We start from the raw sequence: 12921 nt of genomic DNA, 5'->3' as shown, positions 1-12921 counted from the left end.
GTGATAAATGATGAGAAGGTAATAAAAAAACATCCATCCAGCAAGTAATCCCCTGATAGAAAATACAGGACTTCTTGTGACCTGTATCTCAGCCAAAGATAAATTACATTGCTTACTAATTAAATTTCTCAACACAAAGTTTATTATAACACCCATATGCATCCGTATGTAAAGAAAATAGTTGAGGTATTTTAGAGACCGTTTTATTTCTGTGGATAAAACCCTGTAAATGGACCTTTAGGCATGTGCTCATTCTTATCTTACACCCCCATCAACAGTCTATTTTCACGTCTTGCACCTATTCCGTTAAAGAGTGGGGGTGTACTCAAGCTGAGCGTGTGCCTCACACATGCCGCACCTGCTTTAGCTAAAGTAGGTAAGAATGGGTGACTGTTGACTGCTGTCAGGGTTTAAATCATGAACCTGTGTTTTCCACCACCAAGATAAAAGCATGTCAGAAAGTTACCTGAACACACCTCACTTCCAGACCACCACGCCCATCAGTGTAGACTTATTCCTAAACTCTGATGCTATTTAGATAGATAGATAGATAGATAGATAGATAGATAGATAGATAGATAGATAGATAGATAGATAGATAGATAGATAGATAGATAGATAGATAGATACTTTATTGATCCCCGAGGGGAAATTCTTTTTTTTTCTAGAATTTCCCTTCGGGGATCAATAAAGTATCTAGCATACCATCACAGCGTGAATGCACAGGTCAGTATCCTCTGCTGAGACGCGCAAAGCACTACACTGTTAAGATAAAAATGCGCCAGAGCAGGGTTCCTCAGCTCCTGTCTGCAGCTGTGCTGTATGAAATCTGGAACATGTAGATTTGTCTTAGTTTTTACTTTATACGATGTAAAAATATGGAGACATATCGTATATTACCATTCAGCTAAAAAATAGTAATAAAATACTGAGATATTACTTTTTATCCATATCGCTCAGCCCTAGCAAAGCGTTACGCTTTCTGATAAAGAATTTTACAACACCTGCAGCAGTGATACTGACATGCACACAGAGATTTTTTTCAATTGAATAGGCTTAATTAATTTGTTAAAATTCATTTATTATGTGTCTTTGTCCTCTTATCTGTATTTCAGAGGCTGCATTTGTGGAAGATCACAGTTAACAGTTTATTCAGAGAGTAATTCCTCTGTAATAGAGATACTGGACTGTTTAGAAAAACAAAAACTGATTAGGAGTGAAATGAATGGTAACATCAAAGCTACAAAAACACCTCAGGAACAAATGAGGATGCTGTATAACTTTCTTCATTCAGGAGGACGAGCTGTGAAGGTGGAATTCTATTAAATCCTGAAGAAGAAGCAGCAGCTCCTTGTGGATGGCTCTGGCTCTCCAACTTCCCAGAATGGATAAAGCAGGTTTGATAATTGAATGAATGAATGAATGAATGAATGAATGACATGCATTAACTGATGCAAACAGCAGTAAACATTAAATAAACATGTTAATATATTTTCAATCTCATATTTTCTGCACACATTTTGTATCAGTGTTCTTTGGGGTCAGTTTTGGGGTGGAAAAGGCAACGTTGAGCTCCTCATAATAACAGCAATCAAAATTCATACTTCAGATGCCAATCAGTGAGATTTGGAGAGGTATGTTTTATTTTTAGGGCTCTTTAAGAATATAACAGAACACCTGATCATCTTTCTCCTTATTAAATGACTGAAAAGCTGAAGAGAAGGAGAAGATCTACATCAGCTAAAAGAAGCCGGTACTGCTACTACTGTGCTGAGAGACGAGGGAGATCCTTTCCACTCAGTGACTGTGAGCCCAATTACACTCTCCTATTTACATCAGCAGTGATATACATAACTCACAATGACAGTCTGCACTTAGACAGGTGTGACATTCTAGACCTCAGCTCGACTGTGAAAATTGTTTATGTGGATCCATAATTTAAAATTTATAATTGACAAAAATAATCTTTTTTATTGGTCATGCAGTCACATATAATTAAAATCAATTCAGTGCAGAATTCAGTTAAACATGAATTAACCCTTTTATTAAATTGTATTATCTTACCTAATATAACTCTGTTTTCCAGAAACAAACATAAAAAGGTTTTCATGCAATAATCCACTTTTATAAAATATATATTTTTAAATTCATAAAATGTATCTCCACAGCATACAGTGATTATTTTTATACTAATAAGCCTTCTACTGATTCAAGAGCTTTATCTGTATGTGTGCTTTATCATTTTCTATTTACTCCAGACATAAGTTCAGAAACTCCCAACAATAAATGCGTTTTGGAGTTACTTGAAACCTGCAGTTGGACTGAACTCCCTTAATTTATTAAACTCAATATGAAGTTAGTGTTATTGTTTTCCATCACATGAAACAGACCAGACAAATCCATTTGTAGAGATTCACACCATTATTGTAATAATATCTTCATTTACATAATAAATAAAACAAATCATTTTTGAGCACATAATTGCATCAAGGCCCAAACCCACCAAAACTAAACACAGTTAATCTGGCAACAGCAGTAATGGAGTAATAACTTCAAAAAGATCTTCTGACCAACTTTAGAGACTAACATCTTTAATTCAGAATCAAAATGATCAATCACATTATAAACATATAAATATATTATATATCAATGTACAAAACACAGGTATTTGCTGGATATTTTTTATTGGAACAGTTCAAACAGAACCACTAATATTACACATAGTGTTCATATTATGTACAAAACACAGATGTGATCTTACAGGAGAACATCTGTAATGTGAACAGAACACACAGATACACACAGATACAATACTCCATACTGTAAAATAAATCTGATGCTAAAACTGATTTACTTTAATTCACTTTAGTTGTTTATTTATCACTTCTAGCAGCCGATGTTGATGAAGACAACAATGATGATGATGATGGTGCTTAAGAGGAAATATCCAAACCAGATCCCCAAAATCATTCTTAACTTTTGTAATCACTGGAAGTTAAAGGGACAGTTTATAAAACTATCTGAATGCAAGTCAACCTGTGGGTTAAAAAAGTTATCAATCTGTTCTTATTTTACTCACAGTTTAAACCAGTGATTCTCAAACTAAGCCTTGTGAAGGTTTATAGAAATCTCTCAGAAGTTATAATAGTAGATGATGTTAAGCCTTATTAAATAATTAAATATGTGCCAATCATCTAAATTCCCAGTCATCCCACGGGCACTTATATACTGTATAAAGTGCAGCACTATGTGCCGTGTCTTATACACGGGACAAGGCCTGTCAGTCAGGTGTGCCACTGACTGAAAACAATCTAGAGAGTCGTTAAGAGTCAGACGTTCATTGCTATCTTGGTAGTGTATTGTCAACACAGGCGCATGCCCAATGCGTGTACACCCAGTGCTGGACTGGTAATCTGGCGTACCTGGCGTTTGCCTGGTGGGCCAATAGTCCTCAGGTGGATTTTCCTTCTTTTTTTTTTCTAAGAGACCGGCCCACAATATAGAGGGGGCGGCCCATTGGCCCATATTTAATATACACTGTGGACTGAACCAATCAGGATATAGGAGGAAAGCGGCCCCACTCTCTCTCTGCGTGGTACGTTCAGTGTTGAGCTTGTATGTTAAAGGAGAGGCAGTATGGAGAAACCACAGCGGCAGAAAGCGGGTGCGGAGAAGATTCACTGAAGCTGCTACAAAAATGTGTAAAAATCACAGACATGTTCGCTGCTGTAGCCTCCGAGTCCTCCGTAGATGAAGACAGAAGCAGCAGACCGGGAGAGCAGGCTTGTGACGGAGAAACCGAGGGACAGACTGAGCAGGAATGTGTAGCACGTAAACAGGTAGTAACATTAGTAAAGTTAGGATAACACAGGGACTTTGAGGTGATGGAGGTAGCAATGGCTGATAAAACAGCAAACGTTCAAGAATGAGAAGTGTTGGATGAGCAGCAAGTGTATATTTTAGGCTACATCATAGTATTTGAAATATTTAGGTTAAAGGTGTGTTGAAAGGCTGAATAGTTTGAGTTTGTAGCCTCTATGCTGTGGATCAACATGTTTCAAAAAGCACTAAAACAATAGACAAAACAAAATACTAAACTTCTTATGTTTAACATGATACATTATGCTTCTCTGTAACCGAACATACATAAATTACAAGACGCTAGTGCTCCACTAATTATGTGGGGCTGGTCTAAACCAAAAATGCCAGGGCCGTTTTTTTTGTCCCAGTCCAGCCCTGTGTACAATCCACTTATTAAGGAAGCGCTGGACATGTTCAAGTAGCTGCACTATTGAAATAGTGCACACAGAGTTCACCTGACTCCTAAAGGGAATTCAAAGTGACTGGTTTCTTATTCTGACACAAACAATCCAATAAATCCAATAACTGACAAATGTGTCCCGAGTTAAAGAGCAGATAAAGCAAGAAACCAGTAATACAGTGTAGAAGTAGGTAAGAAATAGATTTAGGATCACCTGCCTTAGTGTTAGCCAGAACACCATTTAGTAATAACTGGTGAGATTAATGCACTGGAGCATTTTTACCTGAAGTCTTTTACCAAAACTGAAATCAGAAAAGTCCTCATAACAGTTTTTGGGTTAACTGTTTATGACAAAGTCAGACAGTAAAGTAGAATTTAAATAAATACAGTAATTATCCTACATCATCATTACTGCATTAGTTCAGAATTAGATCATAAATCATAATTTGATTGATCCGTTTTAAAATGCTATTATTTTAAAAGTGAAACTGAAATTAAACATCCACAACTCCTCCACCTGATTTTTCACTCTGATCCTTTTTTCTAAAGAGCCACTTCAGCACTCCTCCAGACTCTCCTTCTTCATGTTCTTTTTCTGATGCTGTGCCTCTTCTTTCTGTCTCTGCAATTCTCATCACAGCTGTCTGGTAAACCTCCTTCCTGAGTGAATGAGTTTCACTGAGTTCTAAAACTCTTTTCTTCAGTTTCTGCAGCTCTTCATTCTTCTCCTCCATCTGTCTGCTGAACTCTTCCTGCATCTTTAACTTTGAGAGCAGGATGTTTTTCTGGAGTTCAGGCAGGATGATCTTCATCAGGTTTCTCTCCGCCTCAATTCTGGCTTCTCCTTCATACGTCTCCCTGATCTCCTCCATCTCCTGTCTGTGTCTCTCCTCCATCTCTCTCTTCTCCTTCTCTCTCTTTTCTTTTAGTATCTTCACCTTTTCCTCCATCTCTGTTCTTTTTTCTAACTCTCTTTTTAGCTCTTGTACCAGTTCTCTCTTTTTCTCTTCATCCCTCTCTTCTTTCATTCTTCTCTCTAGTTCTGTTGTTCGGTTGTTAAGTTGCTTTATCTCTCCTTCATGTTCTTGTACAGTTCCCTCTATCTTTCTCAGAGAGTTCTTCATCTCATTTTCTAGTTTTTCTTTGATCTCTTTCTCTTCCATCATCCTCTTCTCTTCTCTTTCTCTAATGATCTTTGTCTCCATTGCTCTGATCTGAGACTGTGTCTCCAGGTAGATCTCACTGCTGTAGAATTTCTCTCTGTTTTCTTCCACCATCTTCTCCATCTTCTCCAGCAGCTCTGAGATCTGAGAACCATCTCCACTCTCCTTAATGTTGAGACAGTGAAACCTGTTCCCACATTTCTCCACAAGTCTCTGGACCTCCTGGTTTCCTGATTGGATAAAGTCTTCAATGTTCTTCTCCTGAACTTCATCCGTAACAGTGAAGAGGATCATGGTGTTCCTCCAACATCTCTCTCCAAACATCTCCTCCATTTTCTCCAGCATCCCTCTCTCCTCTCCTGTAGACTGCTTCACTGGTAGGACTAGGAGGAAGGCGTGTGGTCCTGGAGCAGACAGACGGACACAGTGCTCCACGTTCTGTCTCAGCTCCTCCAGAGAGAGTCCAGGACAGAAGCAGTCATGAGTTTCCACCACAGTCACCTGCCTCCCAGCCACCTCCCCCTGTCTGCTCTCACTCTGCTGCCTCACTGTAGAAGCTCCAGCCTGGCTCCTCTCCTCTCTGCCCAGGATGGAATTTCCTGCTGCACTCTTCCCACATCCAGTCCTCCCCAGCAGCACCAGTCTGAGTTCTGCTGCAGGACCTGATGCTGGAGAGACTGCACTACACCGTTCTCCACTCACTGAAGAACAACAGGAAAGAGACAGTGAGACTAAAGATTAAATATATTACAGTATTCTGATGATTATTATATTCAGATTAATATTTAAGATTCTATTTTAAACTGTAATGATTTACTTGTTGGAGGAAGTTCCTCCAGACTGCTTCTTCTCCTGAGTGATGCTGCTGAATCTGGAGTCTCTCCACTCACTGAAAAATTCATAACCAGCAGAATAGAGATTACATTACTGAGGGGGAGGAGTCTGTTAATGTTTTTTATTTCATAACAAATTATATTATGTCCTCTTATTAAGATTAAAGCAGTGAAAGATGAAGCTCTGTTCTGCTCACGTTTCTTTTGTGTGAAAACCTGTTTCTGCCTTTTTTTTCTCTGTTTACACTCAAATTGTCTCGATAAATTGAAATAATATGTTAATATTTCTTTAAATATATAAAGCCTGACGTTACAGTTGGTCAGTGGTTTGTGCTAAATTAACTTAATTGTGTAAAAAATAAATAACTTTTTGCCACAGTTCGATTTCATTTATGGTACTGGGTGTTACTATTTATTATTCTTACAATATTTCATGTAACATTCAAAAGAAGGAAAATAACGATGCACGCACACACACACACGCACACACACACACCAAGCTGTATATTCTTTACATGTATGCAATAAGCACTCAATTAGATTTTAATGCTGTATAACAATAATGCTGTGTTCTTATTTATTTAATGTTTAGTGTTTTTGTAAAGATTAAACAGGTACGTACTGTCTGGAGGATTATACTCCATACTGTTTCTTCTCCTGACGGGAGCTGATGGGTCTGGATCTGTTCTTTCCTGCAGCTGCTTGTTTCTCTCCTCTAGAAGTCTGTCTTTCTCCTCCACCTGTTTCTCTCTCTCCATTATCTGTGTGTCTCTCTCTCTTAGAAGTCTCTCCTTCTCTTCAAGCAGTTTATCTTTTTCTCTCAGTTCAGTTTTCTGTTGCTCCAGTAGGATCATCATCTCCTGTAGTTCACTGCTCTTGTCCTGCAGCTCCTTTCTCAGTGTCTCCAGCTGTTCTTTACTGCTTTCTACCTCTTTCTCTTTCTTCTCCAGTACTCTCTCTTTCTCCTGCAGCTCCTTTCCCAGTGTCTCCAGCTTTTCTTTACTGCTTTCTACCTCTTTCTCTTTCTTCTCCAGTTCTCTCTCTTTCTCTCTCAGCAGTTTGTTGTTTTTCTCCAGCTGTGTGTTTTTCTCCTGAAGTTCTTTAGTAACACTTTCTAATCTTTCATTTGTGTTTTTTAAAGTCAGATCTCTCGTACTGATACTCTCTAAATGTTCTTTAATGATCACCTCGTTCTCTTTCAGTTTTATATCTTTATCCTTTAACTGTTGTTTTATATCATTTAATTCTTCATTTTTCTTCATAAGACTTTTCTCCATTTCTACCTTTTGTAATTTAAGCTCCTCCTCTAATTTCTTTGTTCTTTGTGTGAGTTCATCCTTTAATTCTGTGAGAAGTTTCTCCTTTTCCTCCAGTTCTCTGTCCTTCATCTCCACTGTTTTTATATTTTCTGTCAGTATTCTCTCTTTCTCCTGCAGCAGTTCATTCTTCTCCTCTATAGTTTTTTTCTGCTTGTCTATGGTCTTCCTTTGTTCCTCTAATGCAGTGTTCTTTTCTTTAAGTTCTTTATTTCTCTCCTCCAGCTGCTTTTCTTTATCTTTCTCCGTCTCTGAGAGCTTCTGTTTCAGTGCTTCTAACTCTCTGTCTTTTTCATCCATCTTTCTCTCAGACTCTTTCAGTTTCTGGGTTACAACAGTCTGAACACTCTGCTCAAAGACAGTCTTTATGAGGAGAGTATCTTCCCTCATCGCTGTTTGCTCATATTCATGTTTCTGTTTTTTGTGCTGCTCTATCTTCTCTACCTTCAGAACTGCTTCATCTGAGCTCCTTAAAGCTTCCAAAACAGCTCTCATTTTTTCTCTGATCTCTTCTTCCTCTCTTTGTCTCATCTCCAGTCTTTCTTTAACTCTTCTTTCCTGCATCTCTCTGATCTTCTGTCTGATCTCTGTGATGCTCTCTCTCTCTCCATCTTCTTTTTTACTGTCTGTTTGTTTGGATGTGTTCTCCAGTTCAGTCTCAGTTTTCTTCAGCTGCTCCTCCTGTGATTTCTGTTCTTCTATTAAACTCATTAAGTTCTTCAGTACAGGACCAGGAAACCTCTCATCCTTTAATTCTGAAATAATCAGTTATGATAGATTTATTATTCTATTATAAAATAGGTATAAACAGTGTGAACATTACATTTTTAAATTATCATTCAATTACAATTATAAAATATGATCAAATGATCAAATCAATCATTATTACTGTAAATGTAAATTCATAAACACTACTGCTCAAAAGTTTGGGATTACTATAAAATGTTCTTGTTTTAAATGGAAACATGTGAGATTAGTACATATAGCAAATAAACAGGACATGCAGACATTTTTATGGAACTGATGACTGTGTACTTTATCAAAAAGACTCCATTTTCAGCAATCACTATATTTATTTTTTCTTCCCAATTCGGCCATTAAGTTCAGCATCCAGAAGTTATATCTTCACTGCTGATGCTGATACTGGTGTTCAACAGATTCCATTTAGTGGAGCTTTCAGTTGAACACCTGTGAGGTGTCTTTGTCTCAAACTGCAAGATATTCATCTTCTTGTACTGTTGTGCATCGGGGCCTCCCACTCCTTTTCTTTTCTTTTCTACTCTCTGAAGGAAACAGTTCACAGCATTTTCACTTTCTAGCATTGAGTAGCCTTCCTTTCTTAACACAACATCAGTCTGTCGGATCTCTAAAGAAAGGTGTTTCTTTCTGGACATTTTGAGCCTCTAACCAAGCCAACATCTAATGATGCTTCAGATACTAATCTGACTAAGAATGGTCCTTTATGCCCCTTATTAAAATATTTTTCAGCTGTGCAACAAAATTGTAAAAGAGCCTAATATTTACAATTAGCCTAATAAATGTCTTGACTCTGATTGGCAAAAGAACAGGATATTACAGTTTTTCTCGATTGGTTTGGCTCATTTCTTGAAACTGAGATGACATTCCTATAACTATAAAGGAAATTGGCCAAACAGACTTACAGTTCTTCGCAACACTTTAGATAACCAGCAAAATGTCATATGTCTCCCAAAACGTTCATTCTTGCTTCAAAATGAAGTCCCTCTCCCATATAAATAGTCAGTACCATAAAAATGGCATAGATCCTTCTCAATTGCTTTGGCACATTTTCATTCATTTCGTCCTCCTGTCAAAATAAACTGGACGGTGCAGCACAACTACATGGATCCTCATCACATGCTCATATCTCTCCAAAAACAGTTTTGTGTCAAAACTAATTTCCTTTCTCACACAAATCATCAGTGCCCCCAAAATGCATTGTCCCTTTGGCATTGTGTAAGTACTGCAAGTCAAAATGCTTAGATGTTTTGTCTTTATGGCAGAGGTCTAGCTGAAGGAATACAATTTTCACACCACACACACTGCACTCATTCTGCTGAGGAAAGTGTAACTATTTTTATTTACAAGTACATCTTTACACATTACTGTAGGTAGGAAAGAAAAAAAATACAAAGGAAAATGTATCAAATATACTATGTATACAAAATCCCTTCGTGATAAATAAAGTATCTATCTATCTATCTAGCTATCTATCTAAATACAAAAACCTGCAAAAACAAAACAAAATACATTATAGTATGTAAAAAAAACAGTCAAGCATCACAAATGAAATACAGTAACATTCTGACTACTCTATGTCACTCCCTTCTCTCTCCTGGTCATCTTTCTGGCCATTCATCCGCTGCAGTCTGTTTGGCCATAAATCAACATCGCATCTGATGTGTTCTTTAGCAATGCACCATGGGAAGAAGCGTCGTGAATGCCTGAGCCATCCTCTACACTGATCACCTGTTATATCATCACAGGACTAGCATCAAAGTACTAGCACCAGGCCAAACTGTATATATACAGCAATGCCAGCGTTCAAAATCATAGACTACACCTGTCAGGTAACAAACTGATAGATTGGTCACCTGTAAAGAGGGACACTCCTCCTTGTCAAAACCTGCTTTCACCTGTTACCTACTCACCTGATTGTCATGAATTTATGAAATGTTCCAAAATATGTGTTCTGTATTGTATTACAATTTCTTAACTCATTTTGGGAATTGAGCAGACTATTCTGCAGATGATGACTTATACTATGAAACTGTGCTGACATGTTTTGGAGAGAACATCCATTACACTGAGAACCAACCAATTGGGATAGACCTACAAGATGCATTCTTTTGGAAAATGTACTTAATGTAGGATGATTGTGTTAATTGTAGGCTACTTGTACATAACCATTTGCAAAGATGTACTAAGTGCTTGAGACAAGTACAAAGCATTTGAAATGTGATGAAAGCAATGAGAAATGCCATTCTGTTATGAGGAACCGCAAGTTAGTTTGGGAATTTGTCCATGTTATTTTGAAAATGTCATCTCACTTTCAAGAAATGAGCCAAACCAATTGAGAAAAACTGTAAGTTAAAAATCGGTTCGGACCTTGGCCTGTCGAATTTTTCTCTTACTGGACCATACTGAATTCTAATTGAATACCCCTGCTCTATACAAAAATAAGCTTTAACGCAAACATTTCCATATTTAAGAAAAAAAATACATTTAAATTAACTGTTTATTGGACAAAAATGTTTGTGAATTGTTTTGTTGCATAAAAATTGTAAGTGATCCCACACTTTTTAAGTAATGTACTTAATGTGATTATAATTATGTCTATTTTTAACTTTTAACATCACCATTAAGATGTGACTGTTCACTTGCTGCCTAATGTATCCACCCTTTAACATCTACCACTGTACATGAACATAAGCTTTTCAGTTCATCTGTCAGTGGTACTAATGTTATGGCTAACTGGTGTATATTAAAAGTAGTATATATTTCTCAGTATTAAAAAGTAACAGTAGTCTGGAAAAGAGGAAAGACTGTAAACTCCTCCTCCAGTGTGAATGAGGTCACTTCATCTCCTCCAATCAATGACAGAAGAGCAGCAGTGAATCTGACTGATCTCTATAAGAACATCAGACACCAGATCTACACTCAGCTGATGAAGAACATGCTGATGAGTAGAGGTGGGAATCTCTAGCTATCTTATGATTCGATTCAATTATGATTCAGTGATCTGTAATGCAATTATAAAACGATTATTGATGCATCTTGATTAATCTTTTTCTTCAATCTAGTATTTCTTTTTTATTGTTGCATGACTGCTTTTAAAATAAAATATCTGTAATGATTCATAATTAATTAAATTGAATGGTCTTTTATTAATTAAGTCAAATGAAAGCAATATGGAAAGTGCAAGGCCAACATTTGAGATCATCCATCCCAACATCACACAGAACCAACAAACAAAGAAAAAAGTGCTCCTGCTGCAGCAGCTTGTAGTAAATTAATAGATTTCAGCAAATACTAACGTCTAACCAACATTATGTTCAATGAAGAACAAATCAGAATAAAATATTTATACTGTACCAAAACCACAGCTTTCATACAATAATAGAATTCTGTACCAACAGCTCTCAAACTAAATACTGATCACTGACTTCAGCTCATTCTGAATAACTAATAACATAAAAATCTGCACTTATGGATAAATAAAGAGTTCTGACCTAAAGAGAGACAATTCTGACCTAAAACTATATCCTGAGAATATACAGAACTCCTCAGACAAAAACATACTGAACCAAAACAACAAACAACTTTCATACAAGAATAAAGAATTCTGTATCAGCAGCTCTTATACAAAGATCATGTCTGTACACTTCAGCATGTTCTGAATATTTAATAAAATAAAAATCCTCCCTTATATAAAAATACAGATTCTAAGACCTCTGACTTCCAACTAAATATTGAGAATAAAATTCCTCAGATAAAAAGAACGTCTGCAGAGAGGAGAAATGTGGAATCACTTCTTATGGATGTTTGATTTACTCTGTGGAGGGTTTTGCTTTCAGATTTATTTACAGTGTTCTATAATGTTAAAGCTAAACAAGAATGAAAGCAGCTCTATTACAAAAAATACAAAACAGGCCACAATGAGATCAGGCCAATGTGTGTTAATGCAAATGAGTTTAGCTAGTGAGTGCTAATGTGTGAGTTGTAATGTAAGAACAGGAGCTGGTCTACATGTTCAGATGAAGGTGTGCTGAACTGTGTGATTATAAAATCTCCTACTGTAGAAAACTCTCTCTCTGCAGAGATACTGGTGTCAGAAATACACAGATATCTCTTGATCAGCTTGGAAATCAGAGAGCTGTAAAATGTGCTTTTGCTGAACTCCAGCATCAGTAAAGTTCTCCAGCAGAGAACATGATGACGTCCTTCTTTTGAGAGCAGGGCTTTGTTGCTCCTCCTCAGTGACTTCCATACTTCTGCACTCTCTCCACTTCAGACCCTTGAACTGTACTGTTCCAACTGTTACTCACATCTAATCTCAGCTTGTGTTTTGTAGAACAAGTAGCTTCTGCTTCTCTTCAAGCTGGTGTTTTTCAGTAGAGCCGTGGTGGAAAAATGCAGTGATTGGTAGTGATGTAGTGATAGACTTCACACATCTTAATGATATAGCAGGTTTAGTGTGTGAGTGAAAGCATTTCACATGTAGGAATTTACCCAGTTCAGCAGCAATAACTAAATTAAGTACATTATCTTTCATTAAAAAATAAAATCTTTTTTCAAAGCCCTGCTTCCCAGTAACTGAATACAGACAC

At 37.0% G+C, this 12921-nt stretch overlaps 2 protein-coding genes across 20 annotated transcripts in view; both read right to left on the bottom strand.

Annotated features, from left to right (window-relative positions):
- LOC125799471 (uncharacterized protein DDB_G0271670-like) overlaps window positions 1–12921 on the bottom strand; it is a 41976-nt gene that overhangs the window by 8151 nt on the left and 20904 nt on the right. The window lies entirely within an intron of this gene.
- LOC111197591 (golgin subfamily A member 6-like protein 22) overlaps window positions 1–12921 on the bottom strand; it is a 280890-nt gene that overhangs the window by 266239 nt on the left and 1730 nt on the right. Inside the window, exons 2-5 of one of the 19 annotated variants that reach the window (XM_049476269.1) lie at window positions 7271–8328; window positions 6880–7186; window positions 6242–6313; window positions 2685–6125 (exon numbers count right to left, since the gene is read on the bottom strand). The exons of 16 other annotated variants lie outside the window; for them this stretch is intronic. In XM_049476269.1, the coding sequence (XP_049332226.1) occupies window positions 4756–6125; window positions 6242–6313; window positions 6880–7186; window positions 7271–8328 (2807 nt within the window). In that variant the 3' untranslated portion in view covers window positions 2685–4755. Of the gene's footprint in view, window positions 1–2684; window positions 6126–6241; window positions 6314–6879; window positions 8329–12921 lie in introns of those variants that run through there. 2 more of the 19 variants (XR_007438447.1, XM_049476260.1) reach the window with 2 other exon arrangements.

This window comes from Astyanax mexicanus, chromosome 1, assembly GCF_023375975.1.
Source record: "Astyanax mexicanus isolate ESR-SI-001 chromosome 1, AstMex3_surface, whole genome shotgun sequence".
In the NCBI taxonomy this organism is placed as follows: domain Eukaryota; kingdom Metazoa; phylum Chordata; class Actinopteri; order Characiformes; family Acestrorhamphidae; genus Astyanax; species Astyanax mexicanus.
Note: the sequence above shows the minus strand (reverse complement) of the source record. Positions and strands in the feature narration are given on the sequence as shown.